A 21,613-nucleotide genomic window follows, 5' to 3' on the forward strand; every position below is an offset into this window, starting at 1 on the left:
TGTAAAAAAATCTGTTTACTTTTTTTGATAGCTTGGATACACTTACGCTATTTTGATTTGGCCAAATCTTAAGAGCAGAAGTGGCCCCGAAAGTTTGAACATAATACCCTCATTCGTTCTTGGGACACTGTTGAGATGGCTTATTGGGAATTAGCATTAACACACTGCATTTTGATTTAATCTTAATGCAACGTTTAGTTTTTAGACATAATGGGCAAATGGGAGGGTGGGCGTGGGAGGGGATTAGTTGCCCTCCAATCACTTTCGACTATTAAAAAGGGCATCAGCCCTTTTTATTTTCAATCGAATGAGCCCTTTTTCGAAGTTCCTACGGCAACTCCTTCAATACGAAGTGCCCTGGTCTAAAAAAAAGAAAAAAAAAAAAGAAAATAATAATAATAATACATTGTACCCACATCGATCTTTACTATAAAAATGCCAAGCCTTCCAATTACTTTCGACTATTAAAAAGGTGTGAGTTTTTACGACAACGCTTTCTATGAAAACTTGATATACACCCAGGGTATAATTTATAAACCTTATCTTGGGGACTGTGACGGGTTGCCATCCTTAACTACCTAATTTCCAGGATTTTTAACCACGTTGAATAAAATGGCTATCTCCAAATTTTTATTGGATGTGTTTCGGGAAATGATGGGCGGGAGAGGGGGGTTAGTTGCCTTCAAATCATTTTCGACTATTAAAAAGGGCACTAGCCATTTCAACTTCCAATCGAATGAACTTTTTTTGAAGTTTTTACGACAACGCTTTCTGTAAAAACCTTATATACCCCCAGGGCATAACTTACAACCATTGCCCTGAGGGCTGGGGGGGGGGGGAGTGTCCTCCTCAAAAACAAAATTTATATCCGGAAATCAACTACGCTGAACAAAATGGCTATCTCAAAATTTTGATTGGATGTGTTTGGGGAAATGGTGGGCTTGGAAGGGGTGTTAGTTGCATTCCAATCATTTCGACTATTAAAAAGGGCACAAGCCACTCAATTTCCAATTGAATGAGCCTTTTTCGAAGTTTCTACGACAACTTCTTCGATACGAAGTGCCCTGGTCTAAAGGAAAAAAATAATAAATAATACAGTGTGCCAACATCGTTCTTTACTTAGGCAGCGCGATTGCGCTGCCTATGATTTTGGCTTTAGAAGACAGGATGGCCTTTCATAAATTAAATTTGTAAAATTCTATTTCTTGACCGGTCAAAATTGTTTTTTTTTTAGTTTTTCTTTCTCTTATTTTAAAATCAAAGGTGTTTCCCACTAAGCTCAGAGTAAATATTTCAACACAGACGGCTAACTGTCATGTTGCATCCATGAAGTATCATGTGAAATTCATACACGTCTGTTTTTGCAGGAAAACGCAAATATACCAATTAATGTTAGAAATTTCTGATTTTTCTTTTCTTCCCTAATAAGCAGCTAAAAAATGGTGATAAATAGTTGAACAAAAGGTTTGCGTAAATTTAAAACTGTTCTTTGAATGATTTTTAGCTGACGCAATCGTAAACTTGCCGTAGTATAGAATATTTCATTATTCGGTACTTGTATGATATACTCCCTACCTCTCAAGTTGTTCATTCATTGAAGCATTATAGAACCGGTTTTTTTCGTTAGTTTCTTTCCGCTTAACGTGAGACAAGACAAAGAAAAGTGACAGAATAGATGGAAAATATATAATTCGGGCTATATATTTGCACATATGGGTGGGGGTAAAGTATTTGGGCAATGTGAATTTAGAAAACAATTCTTACTTCTTAATATGCAGAATAATTGTACCTAACACATTAGGCATGTAGACCCGCTACACTCCCCCCCCCCTAATGTGTAAATAAATAGCCAAAGATTGTCTCTAAAGTATTATATTTTTATCTGACTTTTGTATATCAAGGAGGCACACTTGTGCCTCTTTAAAGAGGCGACCCACCACAATGTTAAGCGATTTCTGGTCCTAGTGGCTGGAGAGAGATGGCGGTGATTGTACTTTGTAGCATAAGCTCAAACAAAACCACATACGAAATTTCACCCCCCTCCGATTTTGTCTTCATGGAGGAAGTGGGGCCGGAAGTGTCAACCTTCCCGTGACAGCCCTCCGTTAACGTTTTCCGGGCTGAAATTTAGAGGATAAGCTTTCCAAGGGCCTGGGAACTCAATCTGATCACTCCTTCCTTGTTTTCTAAAAACCAAATATAGCCACTTAATGTTCATCAATTTTTTTTTTATCAGTCGCGCTTACAGGTCACAGTTGGCAACGGATCCAGGTGAATGAGGACTCATTCGAAGCGGAATTCGACCTGTTAGGGCCTTTTGATATTTTCAGACCGAAAAAATTATCCCCCGAATTTAAATTTACGAAAAACCTCGTTTTCCTATAAGAGCCCATTTTAATTTTTGAAATTCCTAAAAGCATAGTATTTCATTATTAAATTAGATCAAAATAGTCCTCTTAACCTGACAAGACCAACTGCAAGCTTCCGAAAATTCCAGCTCTTTCCCGGAAGTTTTTTTTGTCGAAAAACGAAAATCTTACTTTGTATTTGCTTGCGTCGAAAATAGATTGCAAAGACTAAAAATAATTTAAAAAGAGTCTCTGATAGTACAGTGGTCACTATTCCTGTCTGTCATGCGGAAGACCCGGGTTCGATTCCCCGTCAGAGTAAATTTTTTATATATTGAATTTAAAGTTGTATCTCTTAAATTTAAAGTTTAAAAAATAAAATCAGTTTCTTTTTTAAATCCAATCTATTAAATCTTTCGGCTCAACAGGCCTCTCCAGAGGAATATCACAGTCGGCCTTCAGCTTACAGGTAAGTCTTCACTGCTTTGATAACATGCCGTATACCCACATGCTCGAAGAAAAGTTTAAAAAAGAAAGTCTTAATGTGCATTTGATTTGAGTAGGCTATTCAGGAATTAAAAGCCTTAACAGAAGAATCTTCAAAAGCGGGGGGCTTGGGGGACGGCAGCCCCCCAACTTTAATTCCTGACACGATCAGTTAACAGTGAGTCAAGCAATAGTAAGTAATAAACTGTACAAAAACGTGCAGAAATTATTTGAAAAAAAACTACGTTTTCTAAAGAGTTAAATAGGCTGAGTCACAAGTTCGAACCTTAAAACATACAGGGATTAGGAGGTACAGTTGGGGGGCTGCCGCCCCCCAAAGCCCCCGCTTTTTCAGCCTCTTTTGTTAGGATTTTTATTTTGGGGGTCTCCCGCCCCCCTCAACCCCCGCTTTTTCCCTTGCAAAGAAATGCTTTGCAACACGAACGAAGTCTGCTTGAATTTTTTACCGTAAGAACATCCTATTGCATCTCTTTGATTAGAAACAGTACTGAGCCTGTTTGCTGGATTTTTTACAGGAGATTTTTCCCTAACCGATAACAAGCTATAATGTGATGAACTTAACAATTTTGAACAAAAACAAAAATGGGAACAGAAGAAGGCCTCGGCATAAACAAGCATTTTAGTTTCAGCTAGGTTCTGGTTAATCTATTTTTCCATTACACATAATTACACTGAATACATAACTATACCTTGTACAGAGAGAGGTTTGTAGTAATAATTGTAACAAACTGAAACGTCATTGGCAAATTCTCTGAAGTTTTAAAAAATATGCCATTGAAACAGTTTCATTCGTGTTGGTACGACCAACTGATTGTAGGCTACAGTACTTAAAAAATCTTAACAAATGAGGCTGCGAAAGCGGGGAGTCTGGGGGGCGGCAGCCCCCCAACTGTACCTCCGAATCCCTATACGTTTTAAGGTTCGAACTTGTAACTCAGCCTCTTTAACTCTTTAGAAAACGTAGTTTTTTTTCAAATAATTTCATTAGGATTGAGTGTCAGAGAAACATATTAGAAGAACATTAGGTAGGGCGTATATCATACATGTACCCATTATTCTGTTCAACATAAATAAATTTTCGATTCTATTCAACATTCCACATAAATTTTCTATTACCACTTCCTTGCCTTTTTTATCTTTCTGTGCAGTGGAAAAATTACTCGAACTAATTTTTGGCAAAAACTAGTGTTTTATAAGTAGCACCTCCTTTACGTAGAATTATCTTGACCTTCAAGTACCGTAGTAGATAAAGGTTTTTGGATTTTTTTTTTAACGCTTTACTGGTTTATGACGTTATATGCGTGCTGCTTGCCTATAAAAAAAAAGAAAAAAAAACACAAAAAAACAACCACACAAATTAAGTTTTTGTTTTGATACTGCCTCAAAAAAAAAAAAACTTTTCTTAAACTAACCATTTTTTTTTCTCTTATATTAGACCCTATATCTGCCAGTATCTCCAAAGACACCCAGGGCATCAGGAAGGAGACACTAATCCTCTCTTTCGTTTGATACTGCCATTATTTCCTCCCACAGAGTTTGGATTGGCGTGTGCAGTTTATGTAGATCTGTCTGGTACAGTCGGCGCAGGGTTTTTCTGGGTCTGCCTCTCCGGTGTAAACCTGTTCGTTGCTAGTGGAGCGTTGCATTTGGTAGCTGGAAATTGTCCATACGCAGTACGTGGCCAAGGTATCTTCATCAGCGATCTCTTATGACAGATGTCACAAAAGGCTGGCCCGTTTTGTCACAGATGTATTTTTTTAATCTTAAAATACTTCCACGTTTGTAAAATAACATTTCGACAATTAAACTTAAAAACAATAGCTTATGTTTATTTCCTTCACCGTTGCTTCAAAGATGGGGGGGGGGGTATGGGAAAAACAACGTAAAGCTTTTTTCGAAACTTCTTAAAAAAGGAGGTATTTATTGAATCTAATCTAAAAAATGATTTATTTAATAATATTTTTACTTATGTTTTGTCTATTCAAAGAATCTAAAATGAGACTTTGTTATTTATTTTATTTCTTGTTTAGACACCCAATGGTGCTCAAACACCAAGCAATGAAGAAGTTGAAGAAAATGCAGAAAAAGCTGCCTCAAAATCGCTACCAGCACCTCAATCCAGTTTGCCTGTAATCGCTCAGTCAAATAATTCAGAAGAGAATATGCAAAACAAAGAACGAAGACTAAGAATTATGGAAGATATTTGCAATATTTTAGAATCAATACCATCCATTGAGCTTTGTAAGCTCTCAAAAAAATACTATGTTGAACTCCTTGACCTTATTGGACAGAAGAGAGACTTAGAGTTGTCTGCTGCGTCACCGTCGAAATCTGTGGAGGATGAAATAATTGATTCCTCACCTGCTGTTAATGGTATCAGGCCTTTACGCAGATCACTCTCTTTTGTTTCAAATGCCAGAAAAAGCTTAAATCTTGACTCAGATACTAGCCTTTCAGCAGTCCCTTTGTCAATGGACAAAATGGGGGATACTCCTTCCATGGAAGTTAAAAGGCAAACTAAATTTTCATTTAAGACACGAGCAGCAACCACGACTATCCATTCTTCTCTTACTCCTGATACGGCGTCGAAAACGCTTGAAGTCAACAATTCATATTGCACTCCAGATGTATCGAAAAGTCTCCAAGTAGTGAATGGAAGAAATGATGGTCTAACCACATCGGTCAGAACTTTCAATTTTTCGAAACAAAGTGGGTCTCATGCTGTTGGAAGAGCTACAACGTCGTCTTCAGTCAATGGTAGGTCAATTATATTGAAACGTTTATTGTAAAAAAGAAAAAAGAAGGAAACAGAACCTACATTTTGTACGCTTCAAACACTATATTTCCTGTGTGATGCAATTCTTTTTATTAATTTTTGGATGTATGTAGAGTTTTTTGAAGAATTAAAAGGTGGGGGGAGGGTGGAAAGTTTGCAATAACAGCAAATACAGGGCAGTAATGATGATTATTGAAAATATTAGGTTAATCATAAAAAATCAACAAGTCTCAGTCGGTGGTTGAGGTTGAGGGGGTTGTAAATCTGCTTTTGCGCCTAAACTAAGTGCTGGCTTTCTTCGATTCACATCGCTATCTTTTTTTTGCTATATATTAAGGCTATAGATTTAATGTATTTACCTTCAAAGAGTGGACATAGATTAATTATGGAGTTAAACGTAGAGGAATCTGTCGATTCAGCTATTGAGTGGCTCACGTAAGATCATTTTTTATGTTTTTAATTTCTGTTTCTAGGGGGGGGGGGGGGCTATTGTCTTTATTTTGTAGATTTTCGTGTTTTAATTGAGTTTCTTTATTGTCTTTATTTTTCTGGTTTTGTTTAGTTTTATTTCTAAGATGTTATGTCCTATTTACATTGTGCTGTTTTCAAAATTATTCTGCATAGACTTTATATTTTCTGGTTGATCAGTATAGTTTAATGGTCGTCAGCTGGGGCCTTTGTTCCTTGCAGGCTTGTTATTATTAGACTTGTGTGCGCATTTATCTATAGGGTAATTTGTTCGACAAGAATGTTCTTTCTAGTAAGTTATCACTATCTATCACATAAACATATTTAAAAATACTCCAGTATGATGAATCTGTACGAAGATCGGCCAACCGTCTAGAGCCATACAAAAAAACAGTTCTTCCCCGAGTTGGGTGGAAGGATGTCGGAAGAAAGATTTAAGGGAAATGGGAAATTCCTGGATGAGCACAAGAGGAAGGTTTTGAATAGATTGGGAAGGAGGAGGAGCGTGCTTAGCTGTGTTGGCCTCACGCAGCTTTGTGCTGCAGTGAGTTTTTAGTAGTAGTAGTAGTATGATCAATCTACTAATTTTTGTACTTTTTAGTACATTTTTGTACTTTTTTTGTACTTTTGAATATAGCAACCTAAACCAAATCTCAAAATCTTTGTTCCTTTGGCTTTAATTTTTTCTTTTTTTTTCTCCTTGCCAAAAAGTTATCATACTATTGATTTTTAAATGGCTTTACAATTATCATTAAATCGGTTTTTTAACTTCACAAAATGATAAGGCAAAAAAACATTCTTTATCTTTCAAGTGAAATTCACGCTGAATTTATAAATACAACCCAACAAAGTAAAAATACAAATGAATGTGCATTGTCAGTTTAATATACAATTGTTGATATTTATTCCTTAAAATGTTAATAATACTTGATTTATTAAAGTTAGGCCTATATAAGTGGAAACATAAAAAAAAAAAAATTTCAGTAAACTGCAAATTGTGTTCTGGCCTTGGGAAGGCTTTGAGGTTTTGAGCCCTACTCATGTTAATTTCTGCTTGTTTTTCGTTTGACTCGGTTATCTATTGTAATTTCTGTTTGTTTTGGGTTTCATTTATTTATCGATGCTGATTTGTGGTAGTTTTACGCTTGGTAGATTATTTGATTTTATTTTTTCTCATTTTTGGTTTAATGGAGTTCTTTACTTTTTTTTGTAAAACGTATTTTGTGGAAAAAGTTTTTTTTAATTAATTTCTTTTTGTTTTATATTGACATAGTCTTTTTAGGGAAAAAGAAAATAATCGTTTGAATCTTTCCGGTTTTTCTTTAAGAATTTATAGTTTGGCCTGGTATTTGTATGCTGGAGAAAATTTTTCAAGAATTTTTAACAAGATATACCCTTTTAGAAATCTGGACATAAATAGTAGTTTTTAATTTAGTTTTATACCTCCCCTAGTTGACCTAAAATATAAAACTTGATACCATTTGCAAAAAAATCTATCTATGCTCTTTGACAGCTTGGATACACTTACACTCTTTTGATATAGTTAAATTTTAAGAGCAGAAGTAGTAATAGAAGTAACCTCAAAAGTTTGAACATAATACCCTCAGTCGTCCTTGGGATGCTGCTGAGATGCCTTATTGGCAATTAGCATTAACACAGTGCATTTTTATTTAATCACAAGGCAACATTTAGTTTTTAAACATAATGGGCAAATTGCATAACTCAGGGGGGTTGATCTATGCAATAGCCCTAGAAATACAGTTACAAGACCGTTCAGCTATGCTGAACAAAATAGCTATCTAAAATTTTTTTGGAAGTGTTACGAAAATTATGAGCTAAAGAGGAGAGCTGATTTCCCTCCAATCACTTTTGACTCTTAAAAAGGGTACTGGAAATTTTAATTTCCGACCAAATCAGCTCCTTTAAAATATCAATGATATTACTTGCTATGATAGAGCAGCGCTGCCTATGATATTGCTTATATGACCTATTGATACTAGCGTGCTTATAGTTTTTTCGTTTAATTGAAACTCCCCCTAAACGTTGCAACTTAATACCCTTAAGTGTCAGTACTCACAGTAACCGCAGAAGTAGTATCAAAAGTATACACATAGCGTCTTCTAGCTAGTTCAAAATCTGTTACAACTTACCCTAAAAGGTCTAGCTTAGTAATGTAAACCGTTATTGTGATATTGCTTTGTCACCCTTTTGATAATCTACATGATCATAGTTCTTTTTGGTTTAGTTCAACATCCACCTAAATATTCCTTGAAAGCTTCACCTTAATACCCTTAGCTTGTGTAGTAGTAATAGTAGTAGTGGCAACAATAGCATTGTTACCAGTAAGCACACAGCACCTTTTTTTTCAACATCCCCTTCAATACACGATGAAATTTTTAACTTAATACCATCAAGCGGTCTTGAAGCATTGCTGATACGCCCTCTTAACAACCTGTGTCGGCATTGTGTGTTTCGAATTATTTCAATACAGTTACAATATTGCCAAAAATTTTTGCCTTGATAATCTTAGGCTTATTAGTAGTAGTAGTACCAGTAGTTATAGTAGTAGGAGTAGGAGTAGAGTTAATAGTAGTAGTCTTAGCTGTAGTTGCAGTAGTAGTAATAATAATAATAGTAGTATTCGTAGTAGTGGCTGGAGTAGAAGCAGTAGTACTAGGATACAAATATTGTCTTTTGGTTAGTTCAACATCCCCCCCAACATGCATTGTAAGTTTTAATTTCACACGAAACTGTTTCTAAGATATTGCTGATATACCCTTTTGACAACCTGCATAAGGATGGCAAATTGTCATCCGTACAGAAGAAATTTTCTGAAATATTCTCTGAAACTTTCACCTTCATACCCTTAGGCATAGTTGTAATAGTAGTCACAGCTGTAGTATAAATGCTCACCTTAATACAATTAGCCATTGCTAGGATATTGTCGATTTGCTCTTTTCATAACCTATATATTAATATAGTTTTTTTTTTTTCATCTTAATTTCCTTAACCTTACAAGTAGTTGCGATAAAAGTAGTAATTGGTGCAACAGTAATAGTAGTAGAACTAGTAAATGCTGGATTTGTAGTAGTATTAGTAGTAGTGTGCACATATTGATTTTTGGTCAATTGATCTTCCACTTTAAGTATTCTCTGAGAGTTCCAACTTAATACACAACTCATTTCTGAAGATACACTGTTTTTATAATCTAAATGCACATTGTCTCTTTTGTTAGTTTGAATTTGCCATCAATATTCTCTCAAATTTATATTAATAGACTTAGCCTTAATAGTACTATTATAACAGTAGTTTCGGCGGTAGTAAAAGTAGTTGTAGTGGTAGTGTTGTATTAGTAGTAGTATTTGCTGCAGAATTATTAGCGGTAGTAGCATGTGCAAATTGCCTTTTGGTCAGTTGAACATTGCTTTCATGATGCCCCGAAGTTTCACCTTGACACGTTAAGCCGTTCCAAAAATATTGTTGATGTGTGCTTTTGACACCCTTTTGACATCCTTTTCACCTTAATCCTCTAACCCTTAAAAGTTGTTGCGATTGAAGTAGTAGTTGTTGTAGTTTAACATAGTATGTTTTGCATTAGTTCAAATTTCCCCTCAGTGTTTCCTCAGATATTTGTTTCAATATCTTCAGCTTTAGCATTACTTGTTACAGAAGTAGTAGTTTTAGTGATAGTAGTGGTAGTAGTAATAGTATTTGTGGTAACAGTAGGAGCAGCAGTAGTTGTAGTAGTAGTAACGTGCAAACATGGCTTTTTTGGTCAATTGATCATCTCCCTTATCATTTCCTTGAAGATTCCAAATTAATATACTCAGTCATTGCTGAGTTACACCCTTTTGACAACCCATATACACATAACATGTTTTGCTTTAGTTCAACATTCACTGAAAGACTCATCTTAATGCCCTTCGTATTTTGGATGTTTCTTACGGAAAATGATGGGTGTGGGTGGGGGGGGGGGTGGTTTCTCTCAAATCACTTTGACTCTTAAAAAGGGCACTATAATTTCCAATTTAAAATCAAATGAGAACCTTGTGAACTTTATACGACCATCCATTCCATAATAACCTTATATTCCCCCAGGACATAACTTAAAGCCCTTGCCCCAGGGCTCTGGGGGGCTGTTCCAACCCTGGAGGCATTGTTGTATGTTCTTTGGACTTTTAAAACAAAATTGCCATCGCACAATTCCAATTAGATACATTTGGTGAAAAGAGGGTAGCTGGGGGGGGGGGAGTGCAAGTTGACCTCCATCACTGTTGGCTTAAAAGGGAACTAGAACTTACAATTTCAACCAAATGAGCCACCTCTAAAGTGCATACAACCATGCCTTCCATAAGAACCTTAAATGCCCCAGAGGCATAACTTACAACCCTCGCCCTCAGGCTCTGGTGGTTTGTATCAACCTCAAAATCCTTGTTATATGCCCTCTGGACTATTTTGAATAAAAGGACTGTCTCAAAATATCTATTGGATGCATCTCGGGAAAACACGACGTTTTTGTGTGTATGTGTGGGGGGAGGGGGGAGGATAGCTGAACTCTGATCACTTTGAAACTTAAAAAGGGCACTAGAACTTCTAATTACTAATCCAATGAGTCCCCTCCAAAGTATATATGACCACTCTTTCTATAAGAATTTTATATGCCCCCAGGGCATGACTTTGCAGCCCTTGCCCTGAGAGTTGTAGGGGGGGGGTATCCTGTCTGACATAATTTCCGGCCCTTTCAACTACGATGAAAAGAATTGTTATCTCCAAATTTTGATTGGAGGTGTTAAGGAAAATGATGAGCGTGGAGGGGGTTGGGGGGTGCTTGCTCTCAAATCACTGACTCTGAAAAAGGGCTCTACAACTTCCAGCTTAAAATCAAATGAGCTCCCTCTGAAGTTTATACGACCGCTCGTTCCATAAAAACTTTATATGTCCTCATGGTATCACTTACAACCGTATCCCCAGGACGCTGGGGGGTTGTGTCAGTTTTAGAGCCATTATTATATGCTCTTTAGACTATTTTAGACAAAATCACTATCTGACAATTTCAATCAGATGTGTTTAGTGAAAAGAGGGGCTGTCGGGGAGGGGGGGGGGGGGGGATAAATGCCCTCCATCACCTTTGACGCTTAAAAAGGAGCTAGAACTTCCAATTTTTAACCGAATGAGCCGCTTCTAAAATTAAACAACCATCCCTTCCATAGTAACCTTAAATGCCCCGTTTATAACCCTCTCCCCCAGTTTCTGGTGGTTTGTATCAACCCCAAAAGCATTGTTGTATGACCTTTGGATTATTTTGAATAAAATGACTATAATTTTTTTTCTCTATAATTTTTGTGATTTTTTTTTTGTATTTCGGGGAAACATGACGTGTTGAGGGGGGGGGGGGGATAGCGGCCCTCAGATTACTTTGACTCTTAAAAATGGCTCTAGAAATTCAGATTACCAATCCAATGAATCCCCTCCGAAGTATACCGACCATCCTTTCTATAAGAATTTTATATGCCCCCGGGGTATAACTTACAACCTTTGCCCTGGGAGCTGTTGGGGTGCTAGTGTCTTCCTCAAATACATAATTTTCGGACCCTTCGATTATAATGAACAAATTTGCTATCTCCAAATTTTAATTGGATGTCTTTTGGGAAATGATGAGCGTGGGGGAGGGGGGAGGGCTGGTTGCTCTCAAATCACTTTTGACTCTTAACTTCCAATTTCTAATCAAATGAGCCCCATCTGAAATTTATACGACCACCCATTCCACAAAAACCTTATATGTCCCCAGGGCATGGCTTACAGCCCTATCCCCAGAGCATTGGGGGGGGGGGCTGTGTCAACCCTAGAGTCATTGTTATATGTTTTTGGATTATTTTGAGCAAAATCGCTATGTCACAATTTTAATCAGATTCGTTTGGTGAAGATGGTTAGTCGGAGGGTGGGGGTGGGGGGCTAGCTACCCTTCATCACTTTGGACTCTTAAAAGGAAACTGAAACTTCCAATTTTCAACCAAATGAGCCTTCTCTAAAGTTTATACAACCATCCCCTCCATAAAAATCTTAAATGCCCCCGGCGCATAACTTACACCCCTTGCTCCCATGCTCTGGGAATTGGTTTCTACCCCAAAAGCCTTCTTATATGATATTTAATGAGCCCTTTGTGAAGTTTGTGCCCTGGGCTAAGACCAAAAAGAAAAGAAAAAATACATTTTGCAAACAGCGTTCTTCACTTAGGCAGTGCTATTACGCTGCATATGATTTTGACGTTTATGGTTTATTTTTTAATTGCTTTGGAAAGAGTCTTTCATGCAACTTCTTATGCTGAAGTCAAATATACCATTATATTTTTATCAACCATTTCGTTTGCAATCAATTTTGAATTATTATTGGTATTATTGATTTATTACCTGTCAAGATTTAGAAAATACAAGGAGGGAGTATATAAAAAAGAGAAAAACAACAGAAAACTTTACACTTCAAGTAAAACAATATAAAATCACATTAGTCAATGTAAATGATCAGTATTGATTATATCAGTCTTAAAATTGCCAAGTTTTTATCAGCAGCTAGGAAAAAGTCCGTAATACATTGCTTTTTTGATATAACACTATTTCTGCGCCACAAGAAGAGACGCAAAAGGGGATTGGCATATCTGTAGAACGTCGTGAGGATTTTCTGAAAGGAAGCTAGCACGAGCAGCTGAGGGGTTACCGTAGAAATTAACATAAGTTGGGCGCAAAACCCCTATGCCTTCCCAAGGCCAGAACAAAATTAGCACTTTACTGAAAAAATATAAATCTTTTTACTTTTATAACTTTAATAAATCGAATAATATTAACATTTTGATTACTAAATATCAGTATATGTATATTAAACTGACAATACACTTTCATTTGTATTTTTTCAGTAAAGTGCAAATTTTGTTCAGGCCTTGGGAAGGCATACGGGTTTTGCTCCCAACTTATGTTAATTTCTGCTCGTTTTGAGTTTGACTCGTTTAATTATTGTAATTTCTGTTCGTTTTGGGTTTCATTTATTTATCAATGCTGATCTGTGGTAGTTTCACGCTTGGTAGATTATTTGGTTTTAGTTTTGCTCATTTTTTGTTTAATGGAGTTCTTTACCTTTCTTTAAAAACTTATTTTGTAGAAAAAGTTTTTTTTAACCAATTTCTGTTCGTTTTATATTGACATAGTCTTTTCAGAGAAAAAGCTAATAATACTTTAAACCTTGTTTTTTTTTAAGACTTTATAGTTTGGCCCGCTATTTCTATACTGGAGAAATATTTTCAGTAATTTTTAACAGCATAAACCCTTTTAAAAATCTGGACACAAATAGTACTGTTAGTTTCATATCTCCTCTAGTTAACCTGTGATGGAAAACCTAATACCATTCGCAAAAAAATCCGTTTACTCTCTTTGATAGCTTGGATACACTTACGCTATTTGGAGTTGGTAAAATTTTAAAAGCAGAAGTAGCCCCGAACGTTTGAACATAATACCCTCAGTCGTTCTTGGGATACTGCTGAGATGCCTTATGGGAATTAGCATTATCACAGTGCATTTTAATTTAATCTTAAGTCAACATTTAGTTTTTAAACATATAAAACTCGGATTTTAGGAAGACTAAAATCTATTCTATAAATCATATACAACAACTTTCTATATAAACCTTATATGCCCCCAGGGCATAACTTACAATCCTTGCCCTGAGGGCTCTGAAGGGTTTATCATCCTAAAAGACCTAATTTTCCAGAACTTTCAACTACGTTAAACAAAATGCATATCTTAAAATTTTGATTGGATGTGTTTGGGAAAATGGTGGGCGTGAGAGGGGCGTTAGTCGCTCTTCAATCACTTTAATCTATTAAAAAAGGCACGAGCCCTTTCAATTTCCAATTGAATGAGCCCTTTTGAAGTTTCTACGACAACGCTTTCAATAAAAACTTTATATGCCCCCAGGGCATAACTTACAACCCCTTCCCTTAGCGCTCTGGGGGGACGGGTTGTCATCCATAAAGACCTAATTTCCAAAACTTTTAACTACGTTGAATAAAATTGCTATCTAAGAATTTTGATTGGATATGTTTTGGGAAAAGGTGGACGTGAGAGGGGGGTTAGTTGCCCTCAAATTACTGTTGACTATTAAAAAGGGTGCTAGTCCTTTGAATTTCAAATCGGATGAGCCCTTCTTCAAGTTTCTACGACAAAGATTTCAATAAAAACCTTATATGCCCCCAGGGCATAACTTATAATCCTTGCCCTGAGGGTTGTGGGGAGTGTCCTCCTTAGAAATATGTTTTCTATCTGGAAATCAACTACACTGAACAAAATGGCTATCTCAAAATTTTTATTGGATGTGTTTGGGGGACTGATGGGTGTAGGGGGGGGGGGGGGGCTAGGTGCCCTCCAATCACTTTCGACTATTAAAAAGTGCACTAGCCCATTGAATTTCCATTCGAATGAGCTATTATTGAAGTTTCTACGACAACGCCTACTCTAAAAAACATCATTTACTCCAGGGGCATAACTTATAATCCTGGCCCTGAGGGATGTGGGGGAGTTTCCTCATAAAAAACATATTTTCTATCTGTAAATCAACCACGCTAAACAAAATGGCTATCTCAAAATTTTAATGGGATGTTTTTGGGGGAATAAAGGGCGTGAGGGGAGGGGAACTAGTTGCACTCAAATCACTTTCGACTATTAAAAAGGATACTAGCCCTTTGAATTTCCTTTGAATTTCCAATCGAATGTGCCTGTTTTGAAGTTTCTACGACAACATTTTCTATAAAAAGCTTATATGCCCCCAGGGCATAATTTAAAACCCTTGCCCTGAGGGTTGTGGGGGAGTGTCCACCTCAAAAACAAGTTTTCTATCTGTAAATCAACTACGCTGAACAAAATGGCTATCTCAAAATTTTGATTGGATGTGTTTGGGGGAGGGGGTTAGTTGCCCTCCAATCACTTTCGACTATTAAAAAGGGTACTAGCCCTTTGAATTTCCAATCGAATGAGCCTGTTTTTAAGTATCTACGACAACACCCTCTATAAAAACCTAAGATGCCCCCAGGGCATAACACAAAACCCTTGGCTTGAGGGTTGTAAGGGAGTGTCCCCCTCAAAAACATATTTTCTATCTGAAAATCAACTACTCTGGACAAAATGGCTATCTCAAAATTTTGATTGGATGTGTTTGGGGGAATGATGGTCGTGGGCGGGGCTAGTCGCCCTCCAATCACTTTCGACTATCAAAAAGGGTACTAGCACTTCGAGTTTCCAATCGAATGAGCCTGTTTTGAAGTTTCTACGACAACGCCTTCTATAAAAACATTATATGCCCCCAGGATATAACTTAAAACCCTTGCCCTGAGGGTTGTGGGGGAGTGTCCTCCTCGAAAACATATTTTCTATCTGGAAATCAAGTACGCTGAACAAAATGGCTATATCAAATTTTTGATTGGATGTGTTTGGGGGGAATGATGGGCGTGGGGAGGGGCTAGTTGCCCTCCAATCACTTTCGACTATTAAAAAATGCATTAGCCCTTTGAATTTCCAATCGAATGAGCCTTTTTTGAAGTTTCTACGACAAAGCCTTCTATAAAAACCTTATGTGCCCCCAGGGCATAACTTAAAACCCTTGCCCCGAGGGTTGTGCGCGAATGTCCTCCACAAAGATATTTTCTATCTGGAAATCAACTACGCTGAACAAAATGGCAATCTCAAAATTTAGATTGGATGTATTCGGGGGAATGAGGGGCGTGGGGGGGGGCTAGTTGCCCTCCAATCACTTTTTACTATTAAAAAGGTCATTAGCCCGTTGAATTTCCAATCGAATTAGCTTTTTTTTAATTTTCTACGACAGCACCCTCTATAAAAACATTATGTGTCAACATGGCATAACTTTAAACCCTTGTCCTGAGGGTTGTGGGGGAGTGTTCTCCACAAAGACATATTTTTTATCTGGAAATCAGCTACGCTGAACAAAATGGCTATCTCAAAATTTAGATTGGCTGGAGTTGGGGGACGGATGGGCGTGGGGGGGAGGGCGAGTTGCCCTCCAATCACTTTCGACTATTAAACAGGGCACTAGCCTTTTGAATTTTCTATCAAATGAGCCTTTTTTGAAATTTTTACGACAACACCTTCTATAAAGACCATATATGACCACATGGCATAACTTAAAACCCTTGCCCCTAGGGTTTTGGGGGAGTGTTGACTTCAAAGAGATATTTTTTATCTGGAAAAGCACTATGCTGAACAAAATAGCTATGTCAAAATTTTGATCTGACGTGTTTGGGGGAATGATGAGCGTGGGGGGGGCTAGTTGCCCTCCAATCACTTTCGACTATTAAAAAGGGCACTAGCCACTCCAATTTCCAATCGAATGAGCTTTTTTCGAACTATCTACGACAACTCCTTCGATACGAAGTGCCCGGGTATGTAAAAAAAAAAAAAAAAAAACAACACATTGTGCCCACATCGTTCTTTACTTAGGCAGCGCTAGTGCGCTGCCTATGATTAGGCAGAATGTCGCTATAAATGCCAGGTTCAAAGGCTCTGCCGACATTGAGGGCTCCTCAAGAAGGTTGCCGATCATATCTGCATTGACAAGCAGATTCGCAATGATGTTATGATCATATGTCTGCTTGAATGTTTTTTGAACCCAACATGATCGTCCAAAATAGTGCATCTGAGGATAATTTCGCTGAACATAAGGGATTCAAAGAACTTGCAAGAAACAGTGTACACAGTCTTCCGACGATATAAGAAAAACTAGTCAGCTGTTTTACTTTTTTTTTTAGAGTGGGTTATGTTAACCCAACACCGGCGCTGTCAGGGACTTTGCTTTTTCTGAGAATTCTCTGTAGTAACAATGATAGATACTGGTGGGTAAGGTCGCTAGCAAAGCCTATATGGGTACCACCTACACCGTCGAAACTATTAGACTGCTTTTTCCTGAGCTTATTGATGTACGAGTGCATGATAGATGGCGTAACCAAGAAGCCAATGTCTTTTACTGTGAATTGTAGCCTAGTATTGAGGGCCTGGAGGAAGGAGTTCTCAAGATACAAACTAGGGACTGCAAACTTTTCTCTCGACTAGTCAAATCCATTTTTCAGTATGCAGGGAAGGTCAGTGGAAGAAATATTTTCCGCTCAAAGACGCTGTAAAGCCGAGAGAGAAGATTTAACAATCTTGGCTGTACAGGCAATATTATTGGCCCCACCTTCGGCGAGGGCTTTGGCAAATTGGATTTTCGTGTGTAAACGGACAGCATTAACTTTTCTGGAACGTAACTTTCTGCAGCCCGCCCATCATCTTAACCAAAATTTCACAAAATCACATGTAATTAGAGGGTCTAGATTAACCCACCATCAGTTGCGCATTTCGATGCCATGGTGGGCTTTTCTGACAAGAACTGCAGCTTTATCGGCTGTGACACTTCAGAACAATAGTTCTGTAATTGCGCCTGGACAACCAAGAAGTACAAAATGATCTCAAATTTTCTGAAGATGGGAATGAGGCATAAATGGTGCAGGTATAAATTTACAGCAACCCAGTTGTGAATAAAGAACCCTTCTTGTGGATAGTTGATGGATGATAATCACGACAATGGCTTTGTTTGAAAAGAATAGCGAATTGGTATGTGATGGGAAAAAAAATAATAAGAAAGGACTGAGTTGATAAAGAAGCTTTAGTCACAGGAGAGCAATAGAAATACTCCAGCTGAGACACATCTGGGTTGTTAAATGTATGTGAAGTCTCGATCATTTCAGCCACAGGTAAGACATAGGCAAGCGTAGAACAAAATTTGAGATCTACTATTTTCGGGGTCAGACAGATCTTAATTGAAATTACCAAGCTAGAGACAGCTAAGGTCTTCATCCTCAAATTGCAATAACAACTTGGCTATTGACTTAAGAGTAAGAAACAATTTTTTTTCAGAAATGTCATCACGACAATTGGTTGGAAAATTAGCTTTGAATATGCCCACATTCGATACTTAACTGCAGGACAATTTTCCGACTCTGTAATAGATTACCTGATAGATCTTATCAACAGGGTCAAACCGCGAGAGGGCCTACCACGAGTAGACTTTGCTTGATGGAAAAATAGATTATGAGTAGATGAAAATTCAAGTACACAACGATTATCGATTCACAGGAAATGTTTTTGGAAACGGGAAGGAATGCAGGGGGGAAGGGCCCTGGACCATGCCGCCCCAAAATCCTAAGTTTTTCTGAGTTTCTCTTCATTTTTAGTTCGGATTGTCAAATAATTTCCCACCGCCCCCGGAAAAAAAGAAAATCCTGCGTACGTGCCTGTCTAGAAACCCATCACACGAGACAAAGAAAAAAGATCGGACATCCGGTAAACTTAGGTAATACTTTTCCAGTAACATCCCATGATACAATTTTGACTGTTAGCTTGGACTGTAGTTCTTCAATACAGACTGAGTGACCGGAGAATGAAGGCTGGAGGACGGATGATCCGAGGAGCTACAGAGAGCATACTTCTGGGCTTTTCAGAAGGATTGTCTTTACTTGACGAATGGCTAGAATCACCACATCCAGTGCACCTCCGCTTCTCTGTGCACCCTGATCCTAAATTTTAGATTCATTCAAAAAAGCTCGTGATATACATTAGCTATGACCGAAATTCTTTTTTACGCATTTGTATTCAGTATGAAAAGTAGCACTAGTAAAGCAGTTAAAAATATTAAGAGTAAAAAATTGTTCTTCTTGACGTATGTCTTAAAACTACTACTGATTTTCATAAATACGTTACATACTTAAAAAGAAAAACTATTAAAATCGACGGGGAAAAAAACTATTAAAAAGAAAAAACAAGAAAACTATTGTTTCAACTATTAACCATCGCTGTCATGCCTAAAGGTCGTATCTGACTTTTTCACACTTCAAAGATAATTACCGAAAACTGTTTGCTAAGCTGTTCTCAAAAGGAGGATCAGCAAGGCAGGGTGGTACGGTTAATCACACTTTGATCTTCCATATCAATATTCTCCATACATCCTAATTTTGAGAAAGGCTAAGCAAACGGTTTTTGGCCATTCACGGGGAAAACGTCATATATGACATTATTGGCGTGATAGCGATGTTGCATGTTTGCACAAATACAAATCAATTTGATGGTTTTACGCAACAATGAGTTATTAATTTTGCTTTTCAAACAGTTCGTGGTAACGAACTGTAAGTAAGGAGCGACCCGGCTCAATGGTAACCGAAACTCTAGAAAACGGGTTTTTGATACCAATAGATATATCAAAAGAATCAGATTTCAATTTTGATTTCAAATATATAACTTTCATCAAGTTTAGTCCTACCCATCAAAAGTTACGCGCCTGAGAAAATTTGGCTGATTTTCAAAAAAAGGGGGAAAGACCCCCTAAAATCCATAGAACCTTAATAAATCACACCATCATATTCAGCGTATCAGAGAACCCTACTGTAGAGTTTTCAAGCTCCTATCTACAAAAATGTGGAATTTTACATTTTTTGCCAGAAGAAAGATCACGGATGTATGTTTATTTGTTTGTATGTTTGGTATGTTTGTTTATATGTTGTATGTTATTGATTGTTTGTTTGTTTGTTTTTTTTGTTGTTTTTTTCCCAGGGGTGATCGTATCGACCCAGTGGTCCTAGAATATCGTGGGAGGGCTCATTGGAACGGAAATTAAAAGTTCTGGTGCCCTTTTTAAGTGACCAAAAAAAATGGAGGGCAACTAGGCCCCTTCCCACGCTTATTTTTTTCCCAAAGTCACCCGATCAAAATTTTGAGATAGCCATTTTGTTCAGCATGGTCGAAAATATGATAAATATGTCTTTTAGGATGACTTAATCCCCCGAAGTTCCCAGAGGGAGGGCTAAAAGTTATGAACTTTACCCAATGTTAACAGATAGTATTGGTTATTGGGAAGTATACAGAAGTTTTTTGGTGGTTTTTTTTGTGTTTGGGGGTGGTATGGGTGGGTCGGTGGTTATGTTGGAGGATCTGTTCATGGGGGAAGGGAAATTGCCATGAAGGGGGCGCCGGACTTGCCAGCATTATTTATTGGTTATTGGGAAGTATACAACCATTTTCAGGAAGCATTTTTTCTGGAGGGGGGGGGGGGGGCTAGAGGAGGGGGTTACTCTGGATAATATTTCCGTGGAAGATTTTTCTTTGGGGTAAGGGATATTTCTATGAAGGGGGCGCCGGATTTCCAAGCATTATTTAATAAACATTCAGAAATTAAATAAAAAAAAATAAGTTTTTTCAACTGAAATGTAAGAAGGAATATTAGAACTTAAAACGAACATAAATTATAACGTATGTGAGGGGGTTCTCCCCCAAGTCAATACCTCGCTCTTTACGCTACAGTTTTTTTTAGTGCTTTCAAAAGAGCTATCTATTCTAATTAAGCGGCCTTTGTGATTCAGGGGTTTGTGAATCAAAATTTGTTTTAACTTTTAACGTAAAGAGCGTGGTATTGACTAAGGGGAGAACCCCTTCATATAAGTAATAACAGTAGAGTAGTACCTACCATATTGCGCAGACGTATAGGAAATATCATAGCGGTCATTCATCTGTAAGTTGATTAGTAGGTTTTTTTTTTAAAAACTTGGCTATTCGTTTCATGGGTTTCATTAATAGAACTAGTAATGCATTTGAAAAGTGTAATTACTTATTTAGTTTACGATATTTGCGAATTTTTTTTTTGCGAAAAGATATTTGCGAAAAGATATTTGCGTAGACGCTAGTAGTAACCGTACAATTACATACGTAATAAAAAAAAAAACAATAAAAAACAAGCGATACGCTCAATAGTAATCGAAACTTTTAAAGCCAGAAATTTTGATGTCAATAAATGTATCAAAAGAATGTGTTTATAATGCAGATCCTAGATATGCATAATTTTATTGGGCTTGGTATTACTCATCAAAGGCTACGAGCCTGAGAAAATTTACTCGATTTTTTGAAAGAGGGGAAACATCCCTACAAGTGAAAGAATTTTAATGAAAATCACACCGTCAGATTCAGCGTATCAGAAAACCTCGATGACATAGGTTTCAAGCTCATATCTGCAAAAATCTGCAACTTTGTATTTTTTGCCAGAAGAAAAATATACGAACATAGAAGTAGCATAGTTAAGTTAATTTGAAAGACATCCATTTTAGCAAAAAGAAAAGTAAAATTTTTATGCAAATAAAAGCTGCATTAACTAAAAAACAGATCAGAAATTAAATAAAAAAACAAGTTTTTAAACTGAAAGTAAGGAGCGACATTAAAACTTAAAACGAACGAAATTATTCCTGTATATGAAAGGGGCTGTCCCCTCCTCAACGCCTCGCTCTTTACGCTAAAGTTTGACTCTGTCTCACAACTTTATTTTTAAAACAATAAAAAAACTTTAGCGTAAAGAGCGAGGCGTTGAGGAGGGGACAGCCCCTTCATATACGGAATAATTTCTGTTCGTTTTAAGTTTTAATGTCGCTCCTACTTTCAGTTTA

At 37.2% G+C, this 21,613-nt stretch overlaps 1 protein-coding gene across 3 annotated transcripts in view; it reads left to right on the forward strand.

Moving 5' to 3' along the window:
* The window catches only part of LOC148951989 (recQ-like DNA helicase blm-1), a 117,165-nt gene that overhangs the window by 27,250 nt on the left and 68,302 nt on the right, over window positions 1–21,613 (forward strand). For all 3 annotated transcript variants that reach the window (XM_089089459.1, XM_089089458.1, XM_089089460.1), the window contains exon 5: window positions 4,886–5,612. In XM_089089459.1, the coding sequence (XP_088945585.1) occupies window positions 4,886–5,612 (727 nt within the window). The remainder of the gene's footprint in view (window positions 1–4,885; window positions 5,613–21,613) is intronic.

The sequence above is a fragment of the Artemia sp. Qi Xiang Cuo genome, chromosome 5, assembly GCF_049724085.1.
Source record: "Artemia sp. Qi Xiang Cuo chromosome 5, ASM4972408v1, whole genome shotgun sequence".
NCBI lineage: Eukaryota > Metazoa > Arthropoda > Branchiopoda > Anostraca > Artemiidae > Artemia > Artemia sp. Qi Xiang Cuo.